At 39.1% G+C, this 25488-nt stretch overlaps 1 protein-coding gene across 1 annotated transcript in view; it reads right to left on the reverse strand.

Annotated features, from left to right (window-relative positions):
* ADAMTS16 (ADAM metallopeptidase with thrombospondin type 1 motif 16) overlaps positions 1-25488 on the reverse strand; it is a 286634-nt gene that overhangs the window by 111171 nt on the left and 149975 nt on the right. Inside the window, exon 11 of the mRNA XM_003408138.3 lies at positions 724-872. Coding sequence (XP_003408186.2) covers positions 724-872 — 149 coding nt within the window. The remainder of the gene's footprint in view (positions 1-723; positions 873-25488) is intronic.

Consider the following 25488-nt stretch of genomic DNA (forward strand, 5'->3'; position numbering starts at 1 on the left):
CTTCTTTTCTGAATTGCTTCTCCTCCATTAACATAAACTTACTGCCCTCTAAGCTTCCTATCTAATCTTTTGAGTTGCTGTGGTCAGTTTGATCCCATATAGATATATCTTAAAAGATCTACTGATACTGTGCAAGGCAGACATTCTTTACTAGTTAAGCTAAACTATTGTTTGATTTAAAGAAGACTTAAGGGGATTTTTGGGTTTAAGTTTTAAGACTTAAAGACTATCTTAGGGCAAAAGTTTCAGGAGTTCATCCAGCCCCATTGGACCCAGAAAGTCTGGATTCCATGAGAATTTAAAATTCTCTCCTTCATTTCCCACCTTTTGATCAAGATTCTTCTACAGACCTTTGATCAAAATGTTCAGAAATGGTAGCCTGGCACCATCCAGTTCTTCTGGTCTCATGGTAAAGGAAGCGATTGTTTTCTTTTTAAGGCAGATCCTTGGCATTTCAACTGAATATGATTAAAATCTAATTCCTGAAAATCACTGTCAGGTCTGTTAAACTGTTGCTGTGGTCGGTCAGGTAGTTATAAACATTTTAAATTATATCTTATACATATAATTTAAGGAAAGCTTTTTGGTCTTGAATAAAACATCTTTTCTGTTTAGTGTTTCTTACAATAATGTGCAAAATCTACAACTAATATTACCAAGGTTAGGTATAGGCATAGGGCTTGGAAGGCTCATGACATAATTAAATATGGGAGTTGTACATACTTGGGATTTGTGCAGCTTCGGTCTCTGCGGGAGACTCCTCCTCCGCAGGTCCTAGAGCAAGGGGACCAGGGAGACCAGTCTGACCAATGGCCGTGGGTGGGCTGGGGGCCTTTGTCTCCATATTTCACACACTGTCCTCCGCGGCACCACTAAAAATTAAAATAATAATAGGACTCTGTGACTCACAGATAGATGACTTCATTTGATCACTATTGTCATGGTGAGTATTGGGGACCTTTGTAAAACATGCAGACATTAACATTCCTACACTCAAGCAACATCATGATAAATGGAGAAAATATGGAAGTTGTCAAGGATTTTATTACACTTGGAACCATAATCAATGCCCACAGAAGCAGCAGTCAAGAGATCAAAGGAAGAATTGCACTGGGCAAATCTGCTGCAAAAGACCTCTTTAAAGTGTTAAAAAGCAAAGATGTCGCTTTGAGGATTAAAGTGCACCTGACCCAAGCTATGGTGTTTTCAATCGTCTCATATGCATGTGAAAGCTGGACAATGAATAAGGAAAAATGAAGAAGAACTGATGCATATGAATTACAGTATTGGTGAAGAATACTGAATATACCCTGGACTGCAAGAAGAATGAATAAATCTGTCTTGAAAGAAGTACAGCTAGAATGCTCCTTAGAAGGGAAGACAGTGAGATATCGTCTCATGTACTTTGGACATGTTATCAGGAAGGATCAATCCTGGGAGAAGGACATCATGTTTGGTCAGTGAAAAAGAAGAAGACCCTAAGAGATGGATTGAGACAGTGGTTGCAATAATGGGCTCAAACACAGCAACAATTGTGAGGATGACAAAGAACTGGGCACTGTTTTGTTCTGTTGTACTCAGGGTCTCTATGAATTAGAATCAACTTGATGGCACCTAATGACAACAATAAAACCCTCAAGTGCCATATATAAAAAAAGTAAGCTCAGTGTTGCTTTTTTCCTCCCAAACCTAGCATCATTCCATAAACCCTGATTCAACATGTTGTTGCTGTTGTTGTGTGCCATCAAGTTGATTTTGATTCATAGCCTCTTTATAGGATGGAGCAGAACTTCCCCACAGGGTGTCCTCCTCAAAGACCTGCCTTCTCAAAGTAGAGTCGACCTTAATGACATGGATGGAATAAAGTTTTCAGTACCTTCATTTGCTAATGTGGCACCACTCAAAATGAGAAGAAACAGCTGCAAACATCCATTAATAATCACAACTTGGAATGTATGAAATATGAATCTAGGAAAATTGGAAATCCTCAAAAATGAAATGGAACTCATAAACATCGATGTCCTAGGCATTGGCGAGCTGAAATGGACTGGTATTGGCCATTTAGAATTGGATAATCATATAGTCTACTATCCCAGGAATGAAAACTTGAAGAGGAATGGTGTTGCATTCATCATCCAAAAGAGCATTTCAAGTTCTATCCTGAAGTACAACACTGTCAGTGATAGGATAATGTCTATACGCCTACAAGGAAGACCAGTTAAAATGATTATTATTCAAATTTACACACCAACCACTAAAGCCAAAGATAAGAAGTTGAAGATTTTTATCAGCTTCTGCAGTCTGAAATTGATCGAACATGCATCAGGATACATTGATGATTACTGGTGATTGGAACGCAAAAGTTGGAAACAAAGAAGAAGGATACCTAGTTGGAAAATATGGCCTTGGTGACAGAAACAATGCCAGAGATAGAATGATAGAATTTCACAAGACCAACAACTTCTTCATTGCAAATAGCTTTTTTCACCAACATAAATGGCAACTATACATATGGACCTTGCCAGACGGAATACACGGGAATCAAACAGACTACATCTGTGGAAAGAGACAATGGAAAAGCTCAATATCATCAGTCAGAACAAGGCCAGGGACCGACTGTGGAACAGACCATCAAATGCTCATATGCAAGCTCAAGCTGAAATTGAAGAGAATCAGAGCAAGTCCATGAGAGCCAAAATACAATCTCGAGTATATCCCACCTGAATTTAGAGACCATCTCAAGACAGATTTGACATGTTGAACACTAACAACCAAAGACCAGATAAGTTGTGGAATGATATCAAGGACATCATATATAAAGAAAGCAAGAGGTCACTGAAAAGACAGGAAAGAAAGAAAAGACAAAGATGGGTATCAGAAGAGAGTCTGAAACTTGTTTTCAAATGTCAAGCAACTAAAACAAAAGGAAGAAATGATGAAGTAAAAGAACTTAACAAAAGATTTCAAAGGGCAGCTTGAGAAGAAAAAGTAAAGTATTATAATGACGCGCAAAAAGCTGGAGATAGAGAAACAAAGGGGAAGAACATGCTTAGCATATCTCAAGCTGAAAGAATTGAAGAAAAAAAATTCAACCCTTGGATTGCAATAGTGAAGGATTCACTATTGCAACTCAATATTAAGTGATGCAGGAAGCAACAAAAGATAATGGAAGGAATACAGAGTCGTTATACTAAAAAGAATTAGTCGATGTTCAACCATTTCAAGAGGTAGCATATGATGAGGAACCGATGGTACTGAAGGAAGAAGTCCAAGTTGCACTGAAGGCATTGGCAAAAAGCAAGGCTCCAGGAATTGACAGAATATCAATTGAGATGTTTCAACAAATGGATGCAGCACCAGAAAAGCTCACTTGTCTATGCCAAGAAATTTGGAAAACAACTGCCTGGCCAACTAACTGGAAGAGAACCATATTTTTGCCTATTCCCAAGAAAGGTGATCCAACTGAATGTGGAAATTATTGAACAATATCATTAATATCCCGTGCAAGCAAATTTTTGCTAAAGATCATTCAAAAGTGGCTGCAGCAATATATCTGTAAGGAACTGCCAGACATTCAGACTGGATTCAGAAGAGGACGTGGAACCAGGGATATCATTGCTGATATTGGATGGATTCCAGCTGAAAGCAGAGAATACCAAAAGGATGTTTACCTGTGTTTTATTGACTATGCAAAGACATTCAACTGTGTGGATCATAACATATTATCGATAACAGTGTGAAGAATGGAAATTTCAGAACACTTAATTGTGCTTATGAGGAACTTTTACATAGATCAAGAGGCAGTTGTTTGGACAGAACAAGGGGATACTGAGTGGTTTAAAGTAAGGAAAGATGTGCGTCAGGTTTGTATCATTTCACCATACCTATTCAATCTGCATGCTGTGCAAATAACCGAGAAGCTGGATGATATGAAGAAGAACAGGGCATAAGGATCGGAAGAAGACTCATTAACAGCCTGTATTATATAGATGACACAACCTTTCTGAAAGTGAAGAGGACCTGAAGCACTTACTGAATGAAGATCGAAGACCACAGCCTTGAGTATGGATTACACCTCAACATAAAGAAAACAAAAATCCTCACAACTGGGCCAATAAGCAACATCATGATAAATGGAGAAAAGATTAAAGTTGTCAAGGATTTCATTTTACTTGAAACCACAATCAATACCCATGGAAGCAGCAGTCGAGAAATCAAAAGACACATTGTATTGGGCAAATCTGTTGCAAAGGACCTCTTTAAAGTGTCAAAAAGCAAAGATATCACCTTGAGGACTAAGGTGAGCCTGACCCAAGCCATAATATTTCCAATCACACGATAAGCATGTGAAAGCTGGATAATGAATAAGGAAGACCAAAGAAGAATTGACATCTTCAAATTGTAGCATTGGTGAAGAATATTGAATATAACATGAACTGCCAAAAGGACAAACAAATCTGTCTTAGAAGAAGTACAACCAGAATGCTCCTTAGAAGCAAGGATGGTGAGACTACGTCTCACACACTTTGGACATGTTGTCAGGAGGGATCAGTCCCTGAAGAAGGACACCATGCTCAGTAAAGTAGAGGGTCAGCAGAAAAGAGGAGGACCCTCAATGAGGTGGATTGACACAGTGGCTGCAACAATGGGCTCAAGCATAACAAAGACTGTAAGGATGGTGCAAGACTGGGCAGTATTTCACTGTGTGGTACATAGGGTCACTATGAGTCAGAACCCACTCAATGGCACCTAACAACAACAACAACAACAACAATATAGGGTATCCAATTTTGTAATCTTTATGGGAGCAGATGGCCAGGTATTTCTCCACTAGTTGCTAGTGGGTTCAAATTGCTGATCTTTCGGTTAGCAGCCGAGCACTTAACTGTTGTGTCACCAGGTCTCCTTTGATTCAACATAAAGGTAAGATAGAGAAATCATTTTCAAAGGTCTGAGCTCAGGGAACTTTACAGTTTAAGTAAGGACTGTTACACAAACATCCAGTCCCATTGTTCCTCTCTCAAATCAGCAAGCTCTAACCTCTCCTGAATACTAGGTGCTTTTCACATCTCATATTCAGAGAGGCCGAGGCTCAGGTCACAAACTCCAGCTCTATGGGTCCATGTGGGTCAACACCTTGTCATTTCTGGCTGGACCTCACACTTTCCTTTCAAGTCAACCCTGTTGACTGAAGGCATGTCAGAAGTCTGTGTGCTTTGCAGGAGAAGAAACAATACATAGAAAATTCCATCTGTTCCCACAGGGGCTGGAGATGCTATCAGCTCCTTCTTCTTCCAAGAGAAGTGCTTATCAATAATAATCCACACCAAAGCCCATGCCCCTATTAACTCATCACAAATACATGATGTTTAGCATTGTGCTTGACAGTGTTGGCTTTCCTCCTGCAGTTTCAAGGATCTCAGAGGCCCAGGCCCTCCACTGAGAGGAGGGAAGGAAGCCCCTGGCCCCTTGACCCTCACTGGGTAGAACCAGCAGGGCCTGGCAGTCCTGCTGGGGATGTGAGGGAAGTCAAGCTTTTTGTCTCTAAGATTAGACCCACCAGATTTCTACTGAGAGGAAAAAAAAAAAAAAAAAGCTGCTTTTGTAAGAAGAAAATAAAAATACTTCGAGCATTAATCGAAGTCCCTGAGCAGCACAAATGGCTAAGCGCTTGACTGTTAGTCAAAAGGCTGGCAGTTGGAACTCACCCAGAGATGTCGCAGGAGACAGGCCTGGTGATCTGCTCCTGAAAGATCACAGCCTTAAAAGCCCTATAGAGCAGTTCTACTCTGCACACATGGGGTCACCATGAGTAGCAACTGACTTAATGGCAATTAGTAACAACATGAAATCACTGATATTTGACTACTTTTGACATACAAAAATGGCAGCTTCAGACGGTTCAGTCTGATTAAAGCAAGAAAAAATGAATTTAAAAGCCTATTTTTATGCAATTTTGAAGATTAAAGTTCGTTCAATTAATTCTTTGATTCTTCACTATAAGGAAAAAAATGAAAAAATAGGGGGCGGAGCCAAGATGGCAGAATAGACAGACACTTCTGGTGAGCCCTCTTTACAACAAAGACCCAAAAAAACAAGTGAAATGAGTATATTTATGACAAGCTAGGAGCTCTGAACATCAAAGGCAAGCTTAGAAAACGAGCTGAGGGGCAGAGGGAGGAAGAGGCGGTTCATTAATATCCTGTTCAGAAGCGGAGAGGAGTTATCCGACCAGAATCGTGGGGAGTCCTCAGTCACCATTCCCAGGAGCAGTGGTGGCGGGCTGGTAGTAGCGTTTGGCCGCAGTTTCCTCAGGGAGAAGGAGCCAGCCATGCAGACCACTCCCACCTCCAGAACCAGTGAAGAATGGCACTACTGGAAAAAGCTGAGAGTTTGCGTATATTTTACCATCCCCCCATTCCCCACCCCGCTGCTCCCAAGCTAGCTTCAGCAGCTAACTTCCCTGGGCCTGAAATAGGCACTGTTGAGCGCCTAGAACCATCCTCCCAGCCTTGGAGAGAGAATAAATTTGCAGCTGGGGGAAAAGAAAATTTGCTAGCTCCACTAACGAGGGGAGCTCAGGACAGAAGCGGATCCTATCCAGGCATAAACAGATCATGGACTTTGAGAACCTTTCCCCTCTACATGGACATATGTAGGTCTATTTCAGGAGAATAGGCCCTTGTTGGTAGACTCCAAATGTTTCAGCTATACGGAGGAGAGGTGGGTGTTTGATGTTTGACATTGCTTTCCCTGTTAAACAGGGTCCTCACCTACCCACATCAGGGGCCTAAGGACTGGCAGCTCCACTCAGGTCACCCAGCCACCTGCGACAGAGCTCCAGGTATAACTGGTACCTCCCAGTCCTTACAACCAAAAACACTGGATGCCAATGGATCATCTGCAGAACCCACCCACCCGTACAATCTAGGGGAACAGGGACATGCTTTCCTCAGAGACACGTGGGGGGCAATTCTTAGCCTCCTGCCTTGTTCATAGTGTGACCTCTGCTGCAACCAGATACCAGTACCTACAACAATCACCCCTGCCTCTCTAAGACTGTAGGACAGAGCCTGTATCACACACTTGATGATCAGCTACCTGGACACCTGAGCTGAATTCATACAAGAAAACTGAATGGACTCCTAGACTGATATACCTGATAACAGCTCTAGCCATCTCGGGACAGGACGTCAGAGCTCCAAAGGCAAAAATAATCAAGCTACCTCACTAAAGCAACCCATAGGGGTATATCAAAACAAAACAACTCAAGAAGCTATGACACAGTAAGCAAACATAAAATAAGCTAATACGATAACTTATAGATGGCTCGGAGACAATAGTCAATATCAAGTCATATAAAGAAAGAGACCATGATCACCTCAACAAGCTCTCAGAACAAAGGCTCCAGGGATCTTCTAGATGAATATGTATTCCTGGAATTAACAGAGGCAGGACACAAAAGATTAATATACAGAACCCTTCAAGACATCAGGAAGGAAATGAAGCAATATGCAGAACAAAGGAATACACACATAAAGCAAGAGAAGAAATTAAAAAGTCTATTCAGGAACATAATGAAAAATTTAATAAGTTGGAAAATTCCTTAGACAGTCAGCAATCAGAAATTCAGAAGACTAACAATAAAATTAAAGAAGTAGACAACTCAATAGAAAGTAAGAGATTCAGATTTGAGCAAGTGGAAGGCAGAATATCAGAACTTGAAGATAAAGCACTTGGCACTAATATATTTGAAGAAAAATCAGATAAAAGAATTAAAAAAAAAAAAGAAACTTTGAGAATCATGTGGGACTCTGTCAAGAGAAATAACCTATGAGTGATTGGAGTACCAGAGCAGAGAGGGATAACAGAAAATACAGAGAAAATTGTTGAAGATTTGTTGGCCGAAAACTTCCCTGATATGGTAAAAAATGAGAAGATATCTATCCAACATGCTCATCAAACTCCACATAAGGTACATGTTAAAAGAAAGTCACCAAGACATATTATAATCAAACTTGCCAAAACCAAAGATAAAGAGAGAATTTTAAGAGCAGAAAGGGATACACGAAAAGTCACCTACAAAGGATAGCCAATAAGAATAAGCTCAGACTACTCAGCAGAAACCATGCAGGCAAGAAGGTAATGCGATGACTTATTTAAAAAATTGAAGGAAAAAAATTGCCAGCCAAGAAACATATATCCAGTAAAACTCTCTCTCAAATATGAAGGTGAAATTAGGACATTTCCAGATAAATAGAAGTTTTGGGAATTTGTAAAAACAAAACCAAAACTACAAGAAATACTACAGGGAGTTCGCTGGTTAGAAAATCAATATCAGGTATCAACTCAAGACTAGAACACTGGGCAGAGCAATGAGAAGTCAATCCAAACAGGGAAATCACAAATATAAATTGAGATAACAAAAAACACTCAAAACAGGACAACAACAGTGTTATTATGTAAAAGAAGACAACATTAAAATAACAAAGAGGGAGTAAGAAATGTAGTCATAGATCTCCCATATGGAGAGGAAGATAAGGCAATACCAAAGAAATAAAAGTTAGGTTTAAATTTAGAAAAAAGTAGGGGTAAATAATAAGGTAACCACAAAGGAAAAAAACTATCCTTCACATCAAAATAAAATACAAGAAAAAAATAGAGGCTCAGCAGAAAAAAAATCAACAACAACAAATATGAGGGAAAGACAATATATAAAGATAATCTACTCAGCACAAAAAATTAAGTGGGAAAAAGAAACTGTCAACAACAAACAAAAAAAGACATCAAAATGATAACACTAAATTCACATCTATCCATAATTACGCTGAATGTAAATGGAGTAAATGCACCAATAAAGAGACAGAGAGTGGAAGAATGGATTAAAAAACATGATCCATCTATACGTTGCCTACAAGAAACACACCTTAGACGTAGAGACACAAACAAAATAAAACTCAAAGGATGGAAAAAAATATATCAAGCAAACAACAATCAAAAAAGAGAAGGAGTAGCAATATTAATTTCAGACAAAATAGACTTTAAAGTTAAATCCATCATTAAGGATAAGGAAGGACACTATATAATGATTTAAGGGACATTTTACCAAGAAGATATAACCATATTAAATATTTATGCACCCAATGACAGGGCTGCAAGATACATAAAGCAAACTCAACATTGAAAAGTGAGATAGGCAGCTCCACAATAATAGTAGGAGACTTCAACACAGCATTTTTGGTGAAGGACAGGACATCCAGAAAGAAGCTAAAAAAGAAGCGGAAGATCTAAATGCTACAATCAACCAACTTGAACTCACAGACATATACAGAACACTCCACCCAACAGCAACCAAGTATACTTCTTTTCTAGTGCACATGGAACATTCTCTAGAATAGACCACATATTAGATCATAAAGCAAGTCTTAGCAGAATCCAAAACACTGAAATATTACAAAGCATCTTCTCTGACAATAAGGCCATAAAAGTGGAAATCAATAACTGAATCCAATGAGAATGAAAACACTTCCTATCAGAACCTTTGGGACACAGCAAAAGCAGTGCTCAGAGGCCAATTTATACGAATAAATGCACACATACAAAAAGAAGGAAAGGACAAAATCAAAGAATTATCCCTACAACTTGAACAAATAGAAACAGACCAAAGAAACCCTCGGGCACCAGAAGAAAACAAATAATAAAAATGAGAGAGGCGGAGCCAAGATGGCGGAATAGACGCTTCCGTTGAGCCCTCTTTACAACAAAGACCCAAAAAAACAAGTGAAACGAGTATATTTGTGAAAAGCTGGGAGCCCTGAGCATCAAAGGAAAGCCTAGACAACGAACTGAGGAGCAAGGGAAGGAAGAGACTGTTCAGAAGCGGAGAGGAGTTACCGGACCTGAATTGTGGAGAGAACTCAGGCACCATTCCCGAAGCGGCAGCGGTGGCAGCGGGCTGGGCCTAGCATTAGCCGCAGTTTCCACAGGGAGAAGCAGCAGCCACACAGCCCACTCACACCTCCGGAACCTGAGCAGAAGGGCACTCTCGGCAAAAGCTAAGTACTTGCGTATATTTTACCGTGCCCCATCCCCCCACTCCCAAGCAAGCTTCAGCAGCTGAATCCCTAGCCCTGAGATAGACCCTGGTAAGCACCTGGAGCTGTCCTCCCAGCCTTGGGGAAGGAAAAAATTTGCAACTGGGGGGAAAAGATAATTTGTTAGCTCCATTAAGTGAGGAAGCTCAGGACAGAAGTGGTTCCTGTCCAGGCATAAATCATTCGTGGACCTTGAGCACCTTTCCCTTCTGCATGGACCTGTGTGGGCCTTTTTCGGGAGAATAGGCCCTTGTTGGCAAACTCCAACCATTTCAGCTTTGCAGTGGAGAGGTGGGTGTTTGACATTTGACATTGCTTTGGCTATTAAACAAGGTCCTCACCTACCCACAACAGGGACCTAAGGACTAGTGGCTCCACTTGGGTTGCCCAGCCAACTGCAACAGGGGTCCAGGGATAACTGGTACCTCCCAGTCCTTACAACAAAAACTTTGGGTGCCCATGGTCCCTCTGCAGAGCCCACCCACCAGCACGCTCTAGGGAACAAAGACGCGTTTTCCTCAGAGACACTTCGGGGTCAGTTCTCAGCCATCTGCCTTGTTCAGAGCGTGACCCCCTGCTGCAATCAGATACGGGTATATACCCCAATCACCCCTGCCCCTTTAGGACAGAGTCTGCACCACACACTTTGATATCAGCTACCCGGAAACCTGAGCTGAATTCATACAAGAAAACTGAATGGACTCCTAGACTGATATACCTGATAACAGCTCTAGGCAGCTGGGGACAGGACACCAGAGCTCCAAAGGTGAAAATAATCAAGCTAGCTCACCCAGGCAACCTATAGGGGTATACCAAAACAAAACAAAGCAAGCAGCTATGACACAGTAAGCAAGCATAAACTAATACAATAACTTATAGATGGCTCAGAGACAGCAGTCAATATCAAGTCACATAAAGAAACAGGCCATGATCACCTCAACAGGCTCTCAAAACAAAGAATCCAGGGATCTTGTACATGAAAGTGCATTCCTGGAATTACCAGATGCAGAATACAAAAGTTTAATATACAGAACCCTTCAAGACATCAGGAAGGAAATGAGGCAATATGCAGAACAAGCCAAGGAATACACAGATAAAGCAACTGAAGAAATCAGAAAGATTATTCAGGAACATAATGAAAAGCTTAATAAGCTGGAAAAATCCATAGACAGACAGCAAGCAGATATTCAGAAGATTAACAATAAAATTACAGAATTAGATAACTCAACAGAAAGTCAGAGGAGCAGAAGTGAGCAAGTAGAAGCTAGAATTTCTGAACTCAAAGATAAATCACTTAGCACTAATATATTTGAAGAAAAATCAGATAAAAGAATTAAAAAAAAAGAAGAAACCTTAACAATCATGTGGGACTCTATCAAGGGAAATAACCTACGAGTGACTGGAGTACCAGAACAGGGAGGGATAACAGAAAATACAGAGAAAATTGTTTAGGATTTGTTGGCAGAAAACTTTCCTGATATTGTGACAGATGAGAAGATATCTATCCAAGACGCTCATCGAACTCCACTTAAGGTAGATCTTAAAAAAAAAAAAGTCACCAAGACATATTATAATCAAGCTTGCCAAAACCAAAGATAAAGAGACAATTACGAGAGCAGTGAGGGATAAAAGAAAAGTCACCTACAAGGGAGAGCCAATAAGAATAAGCTCAGACTACTTGGCAGAAACCATGCAGGCAAGAAGGCAATGGGATGACATGTTTAAAAAATTGAAGGAAAAAAATTGCTTGCCAAGAATCATATATCCATCAAGACTGTCTCTTAAATATGAAGGTGAAATTAAGACATTTCCAGATAAACACAAGTTGAGGGAATTCATAAAAACCAAACCAAAACTACAAGAAATACTAAAGGGAATTCTTTGGTTAGAAAATCAATAATATCAAGTATTGACCTAAGACTAGAACACTGGGCAGAGCAACCAGAAGTCAACCCAGACAGGGAAATACAAAAAAAAAAAAAAAAAAGGCAAGATTAAAAAAAAAAAAAAGCCCAACACAGGGTAACGGCAATGTTAGTATATGAAAGAAGACAATATTAAAATAATAAAGAGGGACTGAGAAATGTAATCATACACCTTCTACATGGAGAGGAAGATATGGCGATACAAAGAAAGGTTAGTTACAAATTTAGAAAAATAGGGGTAAATAATAAGGTAACCACAAAGGAGACAAACTATCCTACTCATCAAAATAAAATACAAGGGAAAAATACAGACTCGGCAGAAAAAAATCAACAACAACAAATATGAGGAAAGGACAATATATAAAGAAAATCTACTCAGCACATAAAATCAAGTGGGAAAAAGAAGCTGTCAACACAAAAAAAAGACATCAAAATGATAGCACTATATTCATACCTATCCATAATTACCCTGAATGTAAATGGACTAAATGCACCAATAAAGAGACAGAAAGTGGCAGAATGGATTAAAAAACAAGATCCGTCCATATGCTGCCTATAAGAGACACACCTTAGACTTAGAGACACAAACAAACTAAAACTCAAAGAATGGAAAAAAATACATCAAGCAAACAACAATCAAAAAACAGCAGGAGTGGCAATATGAATTTCTGACAAAATAGACTTTAAAGTTAAATCCATTAGAAAGGATAAGGAAGGGCACTATATAATGATTAAAGGGACAATACACCAAGAAGATATAACCATATTAAATATTTATGCACCCAATGACAGGGCTCCAAGATACATAAAACAAACTCTATCAGCACTGAATAGTGAGATAGACAGCTCCACAATAATAGGAGGAGACTTCAACACACCACTTTCTGTGAAGGACAGGACATCCAGAAAGAAGCTCAATAAAGACACGGAAGATCTAAATGTCAAAATCAAACAACTTGACCTTGTAGACATATACAGAACACTCCACCCAACAGCAACCAAGTATAATTTCTTTTCTACTGCACATGGAACATTCTCTAGAATAGACCACATATTAGGTCATAAAACAAGCCTTAGCAGAATCAAAAACACTGAAATATTACAAAGCATCTTCTCTGACCATAAGGCCATAAAAGTGGAAATCAATAACAGGAAAAGCAGGGAAAAGAAATCAAACACTTGGAAACTGAACAATACCCTACTCAAAAAAGACTGGATTATAGAAGACATTAAGGATGGAATAAAGAAACTCTGAGAATGAAAACACTTCCTATCAGAACCTTTAGGACACAGCAAAAGTGGTGCTCAGAGGCCAATTTATATCAATAAATGCACACATCCAAAAAGAAGAAAGGGCCAAAATCAAAGAACTATCCCTACAACTTGGACAAATAGAAAGAGGGCAACAAAAGAAACCCACAGGCACCAGAAGAAGACAAAAAATAAAAATTAGAGCTGAACTAAATGAAATAGAAAACAGAAAAACAATTGAAAGAATTACCAAGACCAAAAGCTGTTTTTTTGAGAAACTCAACAAAATTGATAAACCATTGGCCAAACTGACAAAAGAAAAACAGGAGAGAAAGCAAATAACCCAAATAAGAAATGAGATGGGCAATATTACAACAGACCCAACTGAAATTAAAAGAATCATATCAGATTACTATGCAAAACTATACTCAAACAAATTTGAAAAGCTAGAAGAAATGGACAAATTCCTAGAAGCACACTACCTACCTAAACTAACACAAATAGAGGTAGAACAACTAAATAGACCCATAACAAAAGAAGAGATTGAAAAGGAAATCAAAAACTCCCAACAAAAAAAAAGCCCAGGTCTGGGCACCTTCACTGCAGAGTTCTACCAAACCTTCAGAGAAGAGTTAACACCACTACTAGCACTAAAGGTATTTCAGAGCATAGAAAAGGACGGAATACTACCGAACTGATCTATGAAGCCACCATATCCCTGATACCAAAACCAGGTAAAGACACCACAAATAAAGAAAATTATAGACCTATATCCCTCATGAATATAGATGCAAAAATCCTCAACAAAATTCTAGCCAATAGAATTCAACAACATATCAAAAAAATAATTCACCATGACCAAGTGGGATTCATACCAGGTATGCAGGGATGGTTCAACATTAGAAAAACAATTCATGCAATCCAGCACATAAATAAAACAAAAGAGAAGAATCACATGATTTTATCAATTGATGCAGAAAAGGAATTTGATAAAGTTCAACACTCATTCATGATAAAAACTCTCAGCAAAATAGGAATAGAAGGAAAATTTCTCAACATAAAAAAGGGCATTTATACAAAGTTAACAGCCAACATCACCCTAAATGGAGAGAGCCTGAAAACATTCCCATCGAGATCAGGAACCAGAAAAGGATGGACTTTATCACCACTCTTATTCAACATTGCGCTGGAGGTCCTAGCCAGAGCAATTAGGCTAGATAAAGAAATAAAAGGCATCCAGATTGGCAAGGAAGAAGCACAAGTATCTCTATTTGCAGATGACATTATCTTGTACACAGAAAACCCTAACGAATCCTCAAGAAAACTACTGGAACTAACAAAAGAGTTCAGCAGAGTATCGGGATACAAGATAAACATACAAAAATCAGTTGGATTCCTCTATATCAACAAAAAGAACATTGAAGAAGAAATCACCAAATCAATAACATTTACAGTAGCCCCTAAGAAGATAAAATACTTAGGAATAAATCTTATCGGAGATGTAAAAGACTTATACAAAGAAAACTACAGTACACTTCTGCAAGAAACCAAAAGAGACTTACATAAGTGGAAAAACATACCTTACTCATGGATAGGAAGACTTAACATTGTAAAAATGTCTATTCTACCAAAAGTGATCTATACATTTAATGCAATTCCGATCCAAATCCAAAGGAAAGTCTTTAATGAGTTGGAGAAACAAATCACTAATTTCATATGGAAGGGAAAGAGGCCCTGGATAAATAAGGCATTACTGAAAAAGAAGAACAAAGTGGGAGGCCTTACTTTACCTGATTTTAGAACCTATTATACCGCCACAGTAGTCAAAACAGCCTGGTACTGGTACAACAACAGATACATAGATCAATGGAACAGAATTGAGAATCCAGACATAAATCCATCCACGTATGAGCAGTTGATATTTGACAAAGGCCCCAAAACAGTTAAATGGGGGAAAAGACAGTCTTTTTAACAAACAGTGCTGGCATAACTGGGTATCCATCTGAAAAAAAATGAAACAAGACCCCTACCTCACTTCATGCACAAAAACTAACTCAAAATGGATCAAAGATCTAAATATAAAATCTAAAACAATAAAGATCATGGAAGAAAAAATAGGGACAACGTTAGGAGCCCTAATACATGGCATAAACAATATAGAAAACATTATAGAGAATGTAGAAGAAAAACTAGATAACTGGGAGCTCCTAAAAAATCAAACACCTATGCTCATCCAAAGACTTCACCAAAAGAGTAAAAAGACTACCTACAGACTGGGAAAAAGTTTTTAGCTATGACATTTCTGATCAGCACCTGATCTCTAAAATCTACATGATACTGCAAAAACTCAACTACAAAAAGACAAATAACCCAATTAAAAAATGGGCAACAGATATGAATAGACACTTCACTAAAGAAGACATTCAGGTAGCTAACAGATATATGAGGAAATGTTCACGATCATTAGCCATTAGAGAAATGCAAATCAAAACTACAACGAGATTTCATCACACTCCAACAAGGCTGGCATTAATCCAAAAAACACAAAATAATAAATGTTGGAGAGGCTGTGGAGAGATTGGAACACTTCTACACTGCTGGTGGGAATATCAAATGGTACAACCAATTTGGAAATCGATTTGGCGCTTCCTTAAAAATCTAGAACTAGAACTACCATACGATCTATCAATCCCCCTCCTTGGAATATATCCTAGAGAAATAAGAGCCTTTACACAAACAGATATATGCACACCCATGTTTATTGCAGCACTGTTTACAATAGCAAAAAGATGGAAGCAACCAAGGTGCCCATCAACAGAAGAATGGATAAATTATGGTATATTCACACAATGGAATACTAGCATCGATAAAGAACAGTGAGGAATCTGTGAAGCATTTCATAACATGGAGGAACCTGGAAGGAATTATGCTGAGTGAAATTAGTCAGTTGCAAAAGGAAAAATTTTGTATAAGACCACTATTATAAGAACTTGAGAAACAGTTTCAACTGAGAAGAAAACATTCTTTTGTGGTTACGACAAGGGGGAGGGAGGGAGGGAGGGTGGGAGAGGGGTATTCACTAATTAGATAGTAGATAAGAACTACTTTAGGTGATGGGAAAGACAGCACACAGTACAAGGGAGGTCAGCACAATTGGACTAAACCAAAAGCAAAGAAGTTTCCTGAATAAACTGAATGCTTCGAAGGCCAGCATAGCACGGGCAGGGTTCTGGGGACCATGGTTTCAGGGGACATCTAAGTCAACTGGCATAATAAAATCTATTAAGAACACATTCTGCATCCCACTTTGAAGAGTGGCGTCTGGGGTCTTAAACGCTAGCAAGCAGCCATCTAAGATGTATCAATTGGTCTCAACCCACCTGGATCAAAGGAGAATGAAGAACACCAAGGACACAAGGCGATTATGAGCTCAAGAGACAGAAAGGGCCACATGAACCAGCGACTACGTCATCCTGAGACCAGAAGAACTAGATGGTTCCCCGCTACAACTGATGACTGCCGTGACAGGGAACACAACAGAGAATCCCTGAGGGAGCAGGAGAGCAGTGGGATGCAGACCCCAAATTCTCATAAGACCAGACTTAATGGTCTAACTGAGACTGGAGGGACCCTGGTGGTCATGGCCTCCAGACCTTCTGTTGCCCCAGGACAGGAACCATTCCCCAAGCCAACTCGTCAGACATGGATTGGACTGGACAACGGGTTGGAGAGGGATGCTGGTGAGGAGTGAGCTTCTTGAATCAGGTGGACACTTGAGACTATGTTGGCATTTCCTGCTTGGAAGGAAGATGAGAGGGTGGAGGGGGTTAGAAGCTGACGAAAAGGACAGGAAAAGAGAGAGTGGAGGGAGAGAGCAGGCTGTCTCATTAGGGGGAGAGTAATTGGGAGTGTGTAGCAAGGTGTATATGGGTTTTTGTGTGAGAGACTGACTTGATTTGTAAACTTTCACTTAAAGCACAATAAAAATTATTTAAAAAAAATTAGAGCAGAACTAAATGAAATAGAAAACAGAAAAACAGTTGAAAGAATTAGCAAGACCAAAAGCTGGTTCTTTGAAAAAATCAACAAAATTAATAAACCATTGGCCAAAATGACAAAAGAAAAACAGGAGAGGAAGCAAAAAACTTGAAAAATAAATGAGAAGGGTGATATTACAACAGACCCAACCGAAATTGAAAGAATCATATCAGATTACTATGAAAATCTGTGCTCTAACAAATTTGTAAACCTAGAAGAAAAGCAAGAATGCCTAGAAACACACTACCTACCTAAACTAACACAAACAGAGGTAGAAAAACTAAATAGACGTATAACAAAAGAAGAGATCGAAAAGGTAATAAAAAATTCCCAACAAAAAAAAGGCCCTGGCCTGGATGGCTTGACTGCAGAATTCAACCAAACTTTCACAGAAGAGTTACCACCACTACTTAATAAAAAAAAAAAAAAACAAAACTTTTTTTTTTTTAAGGTATTTCAGAGCATAGAAAAGGATGGAATATTCCCAAATCCATTCTATGAAGCCAGCATATCCCTGATACCAAAACCAGATAAAGACACCACAAATAAAGAAAATTATAGACCTATATCCCTTAGGAACTTAGATGCAAAAATCCTCAACAAAATTCTAGCCAATAGAATTCAAAAACATATCTAAAAAATAATTCACCATGACCAAGTGGGATTCATACCAGGTATGCAGGGATGGTTTAACATTAGAAAAACAATTAATGCAATCCATCATATAAATAAAACAAAAGACAAGAATCACATGATTTTATCAATTGATGCAGAAAAGGCATTTGACAAAGTTCAACATGCATTCATGATAAAAACTCTCAGCAAAATAGGAATAGAAGGAAAATTTCTCAACATAATAAAGGGCATTTATACAAAGCTAACAGCCAACATCACCCTAAATGGAGAGAGCCTGAAAGCATTCCCACTGAGATCGGGAACCAGACAAGGATGACCTTTATCACCACTCTTATTCAACATTATGTTGGAGGTCCTAGCCAGAGCAATTAGGCTAGACAAGGAAATAAAGGGCATCCAGATTGGCAAAAAGAAGTAACAGTATCTCTATTTACAGATGACATAACCTTATACACAGAAAACCGTAAGGAATCCTCAAGAAAACTACTGAAACTAATAGAAGAGTTCAGCAGAGTATTGGGATACAAGATAAACATACAAAAATCAGCTGGATTCCTCTATATCAACAAAAAGAACATTGAAGAGGAAATCATCAAATCCATACCATTTACAGTAGCCCCCAAGAAGATAAAATACTTAGGAATAAATCTTAGCAGAGATGTAAAAGACTTATACAAAGAAAACTACAAAACACTTCTGCAAGAAACCAAAAGAGACCTACGTAAGTGGAAAAACATACCTTGCTCATGGATAGGAAGACTTAACATTGTAAAAATGTCTATTCTACCAAAAGCAATCTATACATTTAATGCAATTCTGATCCAAATTCCAATGACATTTTTTCATAAGATGGAGAAACAAATCACCAACTTCATATAGAAGGGAAAGAGGCCCTGGATAAGCAAAGCATTACTGAAAAAAAAAAAAAGAACAAAGTGGAAGGCATTGCCTTACCTGATTTTAGAACCTATTATACTGCCACAGTAGTCAAAACAGCCTGGTACTGGTACAACAGATACATAGACCAATGGAACAGAATTGAGAATCCAGACATAAATCCATCCACATATGAGCATTTGATATTTGACAAAGGACCCAAAACAGTTAAATGGGGAAAAGATAGTCTTTTTAATAAATGGTGCTGGCATAACCGGATATCCATCTGCAAAAAAATGAAACAAGACCCCTACCTCACTTCATGCACAAAAATGAGCTCAAAATGAATCAAAGACCTAAACATAAAATCTAAAATGATAAAGACCCTAGAAGAAAAAATAGGGACAACGTTAAGAGCCCTAATACATGGCATAAACAGTATACAAAACGTTACTAACAATGCAGAAGAAAAACTAGATAACTGGGAGCTCCTAAAAAATCAAACACCTATGCTCATCCAAAGACTTCACCAAAAGAGTAAAAAGACTACCTACAGACTGGGAAAAAGTTTTTAGCTATGACATTTCCGATCAGCGCCTGAGCTCTAAAATCTATATGATACTGTAAAATCTGAACTACGAAAAGACAAATAACCCAATTAAAAAATGAGCACAAGATATGAACAGACACTTCACTAAAGAAGACATTCAGGTAGCTAACAGATATATGAGGAAATGTTTATGATCATTAGCCATTAGAGAAATGCAAATCAAAACTACAATGAGATTCCATCTCACTCCAACAAGGCTGGCATTAATCCAAAAAACACAAAACAATAAATGTTGGAGAGGCTGTGGAGAGATTGAAACACTTCTACACTGCTGGTGGGAATGTCATATGGTACAACCACTTTGGAAATCGATTTGGTGCTTCCTTAAAAAGCTAGAAATAGAACTACCATGTGATCCAGCAATCCCATTCCTTGGAATATATCCTAGAGAAATAAAGCCTTTACATGAACAGATATATATGCACCCATGTTCATTGCAGCACTGCTTACAACAGCAAAAAGATGGAAGCTGCCAAGGTGCCATCAATGGATGAATAGATAAAAAAAATAATGGTACATCCACACAATGGAATACTACACATCAAAAAAGGACAGTGATGAATCTGTGAAACATTTCAGAACATGGAGGAATGTGGAAGGCATTATGCTGAGTGAAATTAGTTAGTTGAAAAAGGACTAATATTGTATAAGACCACTATTATAAGAACTCGAGAAATAGTTTAAACTGAGAAGAAAACATTCTTTCGTGGTTTCGAGAGGGGAGAGGGAGGGAGGGAAGGTGGGAGAGTGGCATTCACTAATTAGATAGTAGATTGGAACTACTTTAGGTAACGGGAAAGACAGCACATAATATAGGAGAGCTCAGCAAAACTTGACTAAACCAAAAGCAAAGAAGTTTCCTGAATAAACTGAGTGCTTTGAAGGCCAGCATAGCATGGGTGGAGATTTGGGGACCATGGTTTCAGGGGACATCTAAGTCAATTGGCATAATTAAATCTATTATGAAAACATTCTGCATCCCACTTCGGAGAGTGGTGTCTGGGGTCTTAAACACTATCAAGAGGCCATCTAAGATGCATCAATGGGTCTCAACCCACCTGGGCCAAAGGAGAGTGAAGAACACCAAGGACACAATGTAATTATGAGCCTAAGAGACAGAAAGGGCCACATAAACCAGAAACAATATCAGCCTGAGACCAGAAGAACTAGATGGTGCCCGGCTACAACTGATGACTGCCCTGACAGGGAACACAACAGAGAATCCCTGAGGGAGCAGGAGAGCAGTGGGATGTAGACCCCAAATTCTCATAAAAAGACTAGACTTAATGGTCTGACTGAGACTAGAAGGACCCCAAGTGGTCATGGCCCTCAGACCTTCTGTTGGCCCAGGACAGGAACCACTCCCAAAGCCAACTCTTCACACAGGGATTGGACTGGACAATGGGTTGGAGAGGGATGCTGGTGAGGAGTGAGCTTCTTGGAGCAGGCGAACACTTGAGACTATGTTGGCATCTCCTGCCTGGAGGGGAGGTGAGAGGGTAGAGGGGGTTAGAAGCTGGTGAAATGGACACGAAAAGAGAGAGTGGAAGGAGGGAGTGGGGTGTCTCATTAGGGGGAGAACAACTGGGAGTATGTAGCAAGGTTTATATAGGTTTTTGTGTGAGGGACTGACTTGATTTGTAAACTTTCACTTGAAGCACAATAAAAATTAAAAAAAAAAAAGAAAACCACAAATAAATAAATGGATAATAGTCACAATAATCCTCTCTTCCATTACCACCTGCCCTCACACCAAATGACAAAGTGAAGTCCCTTTCAGCTCAAAGACTGTTATGCATTTGGTAATGGGATGACTGGTGTGATAGCCTCATGAGTTTAAGAAGAGACTGGCACAGAGAATAAAACAAGGCCAGCTCTTCCTGGGTGTGGAGAGGACCAAGGGGAGAGGAAAGAGAAGTCAGGGATGTGTGTTGTTGTCATTTTTTTGCTTTGTTTTCATAATCATCTGGTAAGAGTTTTCTAATGAGGAGACCACTAAACATGAAAGCGAGTATCAGCAAGTTGAAGAACGAGAAAATATTTTTAGGAAAACCTATCTTATTTGAAGATAAAGAAGAAGATTTGGAGCTCCAGAATGAAGCTCCAGAATAAGAAACGGGTGGGTGATGTGTGGTCATCAGTGGGGATGTTGAGGGGAGAGTTGGATGATGCAAAGTTCATGTCTGGCTGGAGGGACACTGGCGGAACAGGGCACTCGTGGAAGGGATCCTCGATTTGAAGTAAAATTGTACTCTTTTTAGACATCTGGGTTTTCCAGACTGCTTAAGGAGCAATTGGAGGACCTACGCAGCAGCTTGGCAGAAGAGTCGAGGCTGACATAGGTTGGCAGGTATCCTCTGGACGTGCACGAGAAGCCAGGAGAGTGAGTGGGCTTCACTGGAGAGGACAGTGAGCATCACAGAGGAGGAGATGGGCAAGAGTGCCGGGTGGTCCTGAGTTGTCACAGATGGGCCAGGATGTTTTTGATGCCCTGGTTCCTGAAGACAGGCTTTGAATACCTAACATAAAGGAGGCTAATGAATGGGAAAAACTGAACACCAGACAATGGTCTCTGTCTAATCTCAAGAAATGAACTTCGTACAAAAGTCACTTTTTTCATATCAGGGTAGTCCAATATCATGGAACTGCAGCAATATACTTTGGAATATTCTAGAGTATTTGGTGAGTTCTAGGTCACTCTCGATAACCACGCTACTTCTGTGAACTATTCTCCATGATTGGAACTTAAACTGTTTTCAGCAATCATATTGTTATACACATACTGGTTTTGCTCCTCTAAAGCTAATACAGATTGAATATTTGATAAAGCGTACTAATGATCTGCCTGGAATGATCCATTGCCAAATGCTTTTTCAAAGCAGCTACCTCATTCATCTTAGTTTTCTTGGTTAGCGTCTTAGTTATTTAACCTAAAAGAGTAAGTTAACATTGCTTGTAAATATCTTAAAATCCTTTCTGTCTGTTGTTGTTAGGTGCCTTCAAGTTAGTTCCTACTCATAGTGACCCTATGCACAACAGAATGAAACCCTGCCTGGTCCTGCACCATCGTGGCAATTGTTATGCTTGGGCCCATTGTTGTTCAATTCACATTTAAACATGTTTAAATTTAAATTTGTTGTTGTTGTTAGTTGCCATCGAGTCAGTTCTGACTCACAGCGACCCTATGTACAACAGAAAGAGACACTTCCCAGTCCTGTGACATCTTCATGATCCTTGTCATGCTTAAAGCCATTGTTGCAGCCATCATGTCAATCTATCTTGTTGAGGGTCTTCCTATTTTTCACCGGCCCTCTACTCTGCCAAGCACAATGTCCTTCTCCAGGGACTGACTCCTCCTGATGACATGTTCAAAGTATGTGAGATGTAGTATCGCCATACTTGCTTCTAAGGAGCACTCTGGTTCTACTTCTTCCAAGACAGACTTGTTCATTCTTCTTGTTCATTCTCCATGGTATATTCAATATTCATCGTCAACACCAGAATTCAAAGACATTTATTTCAAAGGTCTTCCTTATTCATCTTCAAGCTTTCACATGTATATTAGGCAACTGAAAACACCACAGCTTGAGTCAGGCACACCTTAGTCTTCAAGGTGACATCTTTGCTTTTTAACACTTTAAAGAGGTCTTTTGCAGCAGATTTGCCCAATGCAAGCCTCTTTAGTTTTCTTGACTGCTGCTTCCGTGGGTGTTGATTGTGGATCTAAGTAAAATGAAATCCTTGACGACTTCAGTCTTTTCTCCATTTATCATGATGTTGCTTATTGGTCCAGTTGTGAGGATTTTTGTTTTCTTTATGTTGAGGTGTAATCCACACTGAAGGCTGTGGTCTTTGATCTTAAGTCCTCTTTACTTTCAGCAAGCAAGGTTGTGCCATCTGCATAACACAGGTTGTTATTAAGTCTCTCTCCAATCCTGATGCCCTGTTCTTCTTCATATAGTCCAGATTTTCAGATTATTTGCTCAGCATACAGATTGAATAGGTATGCTGAAAGAATATAACCCTGAAGCACACCTTTCCTGTCTTTAAACCACGCAGTATTTCTTATTCTGTTCGAATGACTGCCTCTTGATCTATGTACAGGTTCCTCATGAGGACAATTAAGTGTCCTGGAATTCCCATTCTTCACAATGTTATCCATAATATGTTATGATCCACACAGCCGAATGCCTTTGCATAGTCAATAATACACAGGTAAACATCTTTCTGGTATTGTCTGCTTTCAGCCAGGATCCATCTGACATCAGCAATGATATCTCTGATTCCATGACCTCTTTCGAATCTGGTTTGAATTTCTGGAAGTTCCCTCTCAATGTACTGCTTTGGCTGCTTTTGAATGATCTTCAGTAGAATTTTACTTGCCTGTGATATTAATGATATTGTTCAATAATTCCTGCATTCAGTTGAATCACTTTTCTTGGGAATAGGCATGAATGTGGATCTCTTCCAGTCACTTGGGCAGGTAGCTGTCTTCCAAATTTCTTGGCATAGACGAGTGAGCACTTCCAGCCCTGCATCTGTTTAGTGAAGCGTCTCAATTGGTATTCTGTCAATTCCTGGAGCCTTGCTTTTTGCCAAAGCTTTCAGTGCAGCTTGAACTTCTTCCTTCAGTACAATTGGTTCCTGATTATATGCTACCTCCTGAAATGGTTGAAAGTTGACAAATTCTTTTTGGTAAAATGACTCTGTATATTCTTTCAATCTTCTTTTGATGCTTCCTATGTCGTTTAATATTTTCCCTGTAGAATCTTTCAATATTGCAACTCGAGGCTTGAATTTTTTCTTCAGTTCTTTCATCTTGAGAAATGCCAAGCATGTTCTTCCCTTTTGGTTTTCTACTTCCAGTTCTTTGCACATTTCATTATAATACTTTACTTTTATCTTCTCGAGCCACCCTTTGAAATCTTCTGTTCAACTCTTTTGCTTCATCATTTCTTCCTTTGGCTTTACGTACTTGATGTTCAAGAGCAAGTTTCAGAGTCTCTTCTTACATCTATCAAAGTCTTTTCCTTCTTTTCTGTCTTTTTAATGACCTCTTGCTTTCTTCATGTATGATGTCCTTCCACAGCTTTTCTGGTCTTTGGTCATTAGTGTTCAATCCATCAAGTCTATTCTTGAGACGGTGTCTAAATTCAGGCAGGATATGCTTAAAGGGCATACTTTGGATCTTGTGGATTTGTTCTAATTTTCTTCAGTTTCACCTTGAACGTGCATATGAGCAACTAATGGTCTGTCCTGCAGTCAGCCCCTGGCCTTGTTCTGACTGATGATATTGAGCTTTTCTATCGTCTCTTTTCACAGATGTAGTCTATTTGATTCCCGTGTATTCTATCTGGCAAGGTCTACACGTATAGTCGCCATTTATGTTGGTGAAAAAAGGTTTTTGCAATGAAGTCGTTGGTTTGCAAAATTTAATCATTCAATCTCTGTCATCCTTTCTATCACAATAGCCATATTTTCCAACCACTGATCCTTCTTTGTCTTCAACTTTTGCATTTCAATCACTAGTGATTATCAGTGCATCCTGATTGCATGTTTGATCAATTTCAGGCAGCAGAGGTTGGTAAAAATCTTCAATTTCTTTCTTTGGCCTGAGTGGTTGGTAAGTAAATTTGAATAATAGCTGTATTAACTGGTCTTCCTTGTAGGCATATGGATATTATCCTATCACTGACAGTGTTGTACTTCATGAGATGTCTTGAATTGTTCTTTTTGACGATGAATGCAATGCCATTCCTCTTTAAGTTGTCATTCCAGGCATAGTAGACCATATGATTTTCTGATTCAATATGGCCAATACCAGTGCATTTCAGCTCACTAATGCCTAGGATATTGATGTTTATGGATTCCATTTCATTTTTGAAGATTTCCAATTTTCCTAGATTCATACTTTGTACATTCCATGTTCCAATTATTAATGGATGTTTGTAGCTGTTTCTTCTCATTTCGAGTCATGCCACAGCAGCAAATGAAGGTCCTGAAAGCTTGACTTCATCCACATCATTAAGTCTGACTCGACTTTCAGGAGGCAGCTCTT

Source organism: Loxodonta africana, chromosome 2 (assembly GCF_030014295.1).
Source record: "Loxodonta africana isolate mLoxAfr1 chromosome 2, mLoxAfr1.hap2, whole genome shotgun sequence".
NCBI lineage: Eukaryota > Metazoa > Chordata > Mammalia > Proboscidea > Elephantidae > Loxodonta > Loxodonta africana.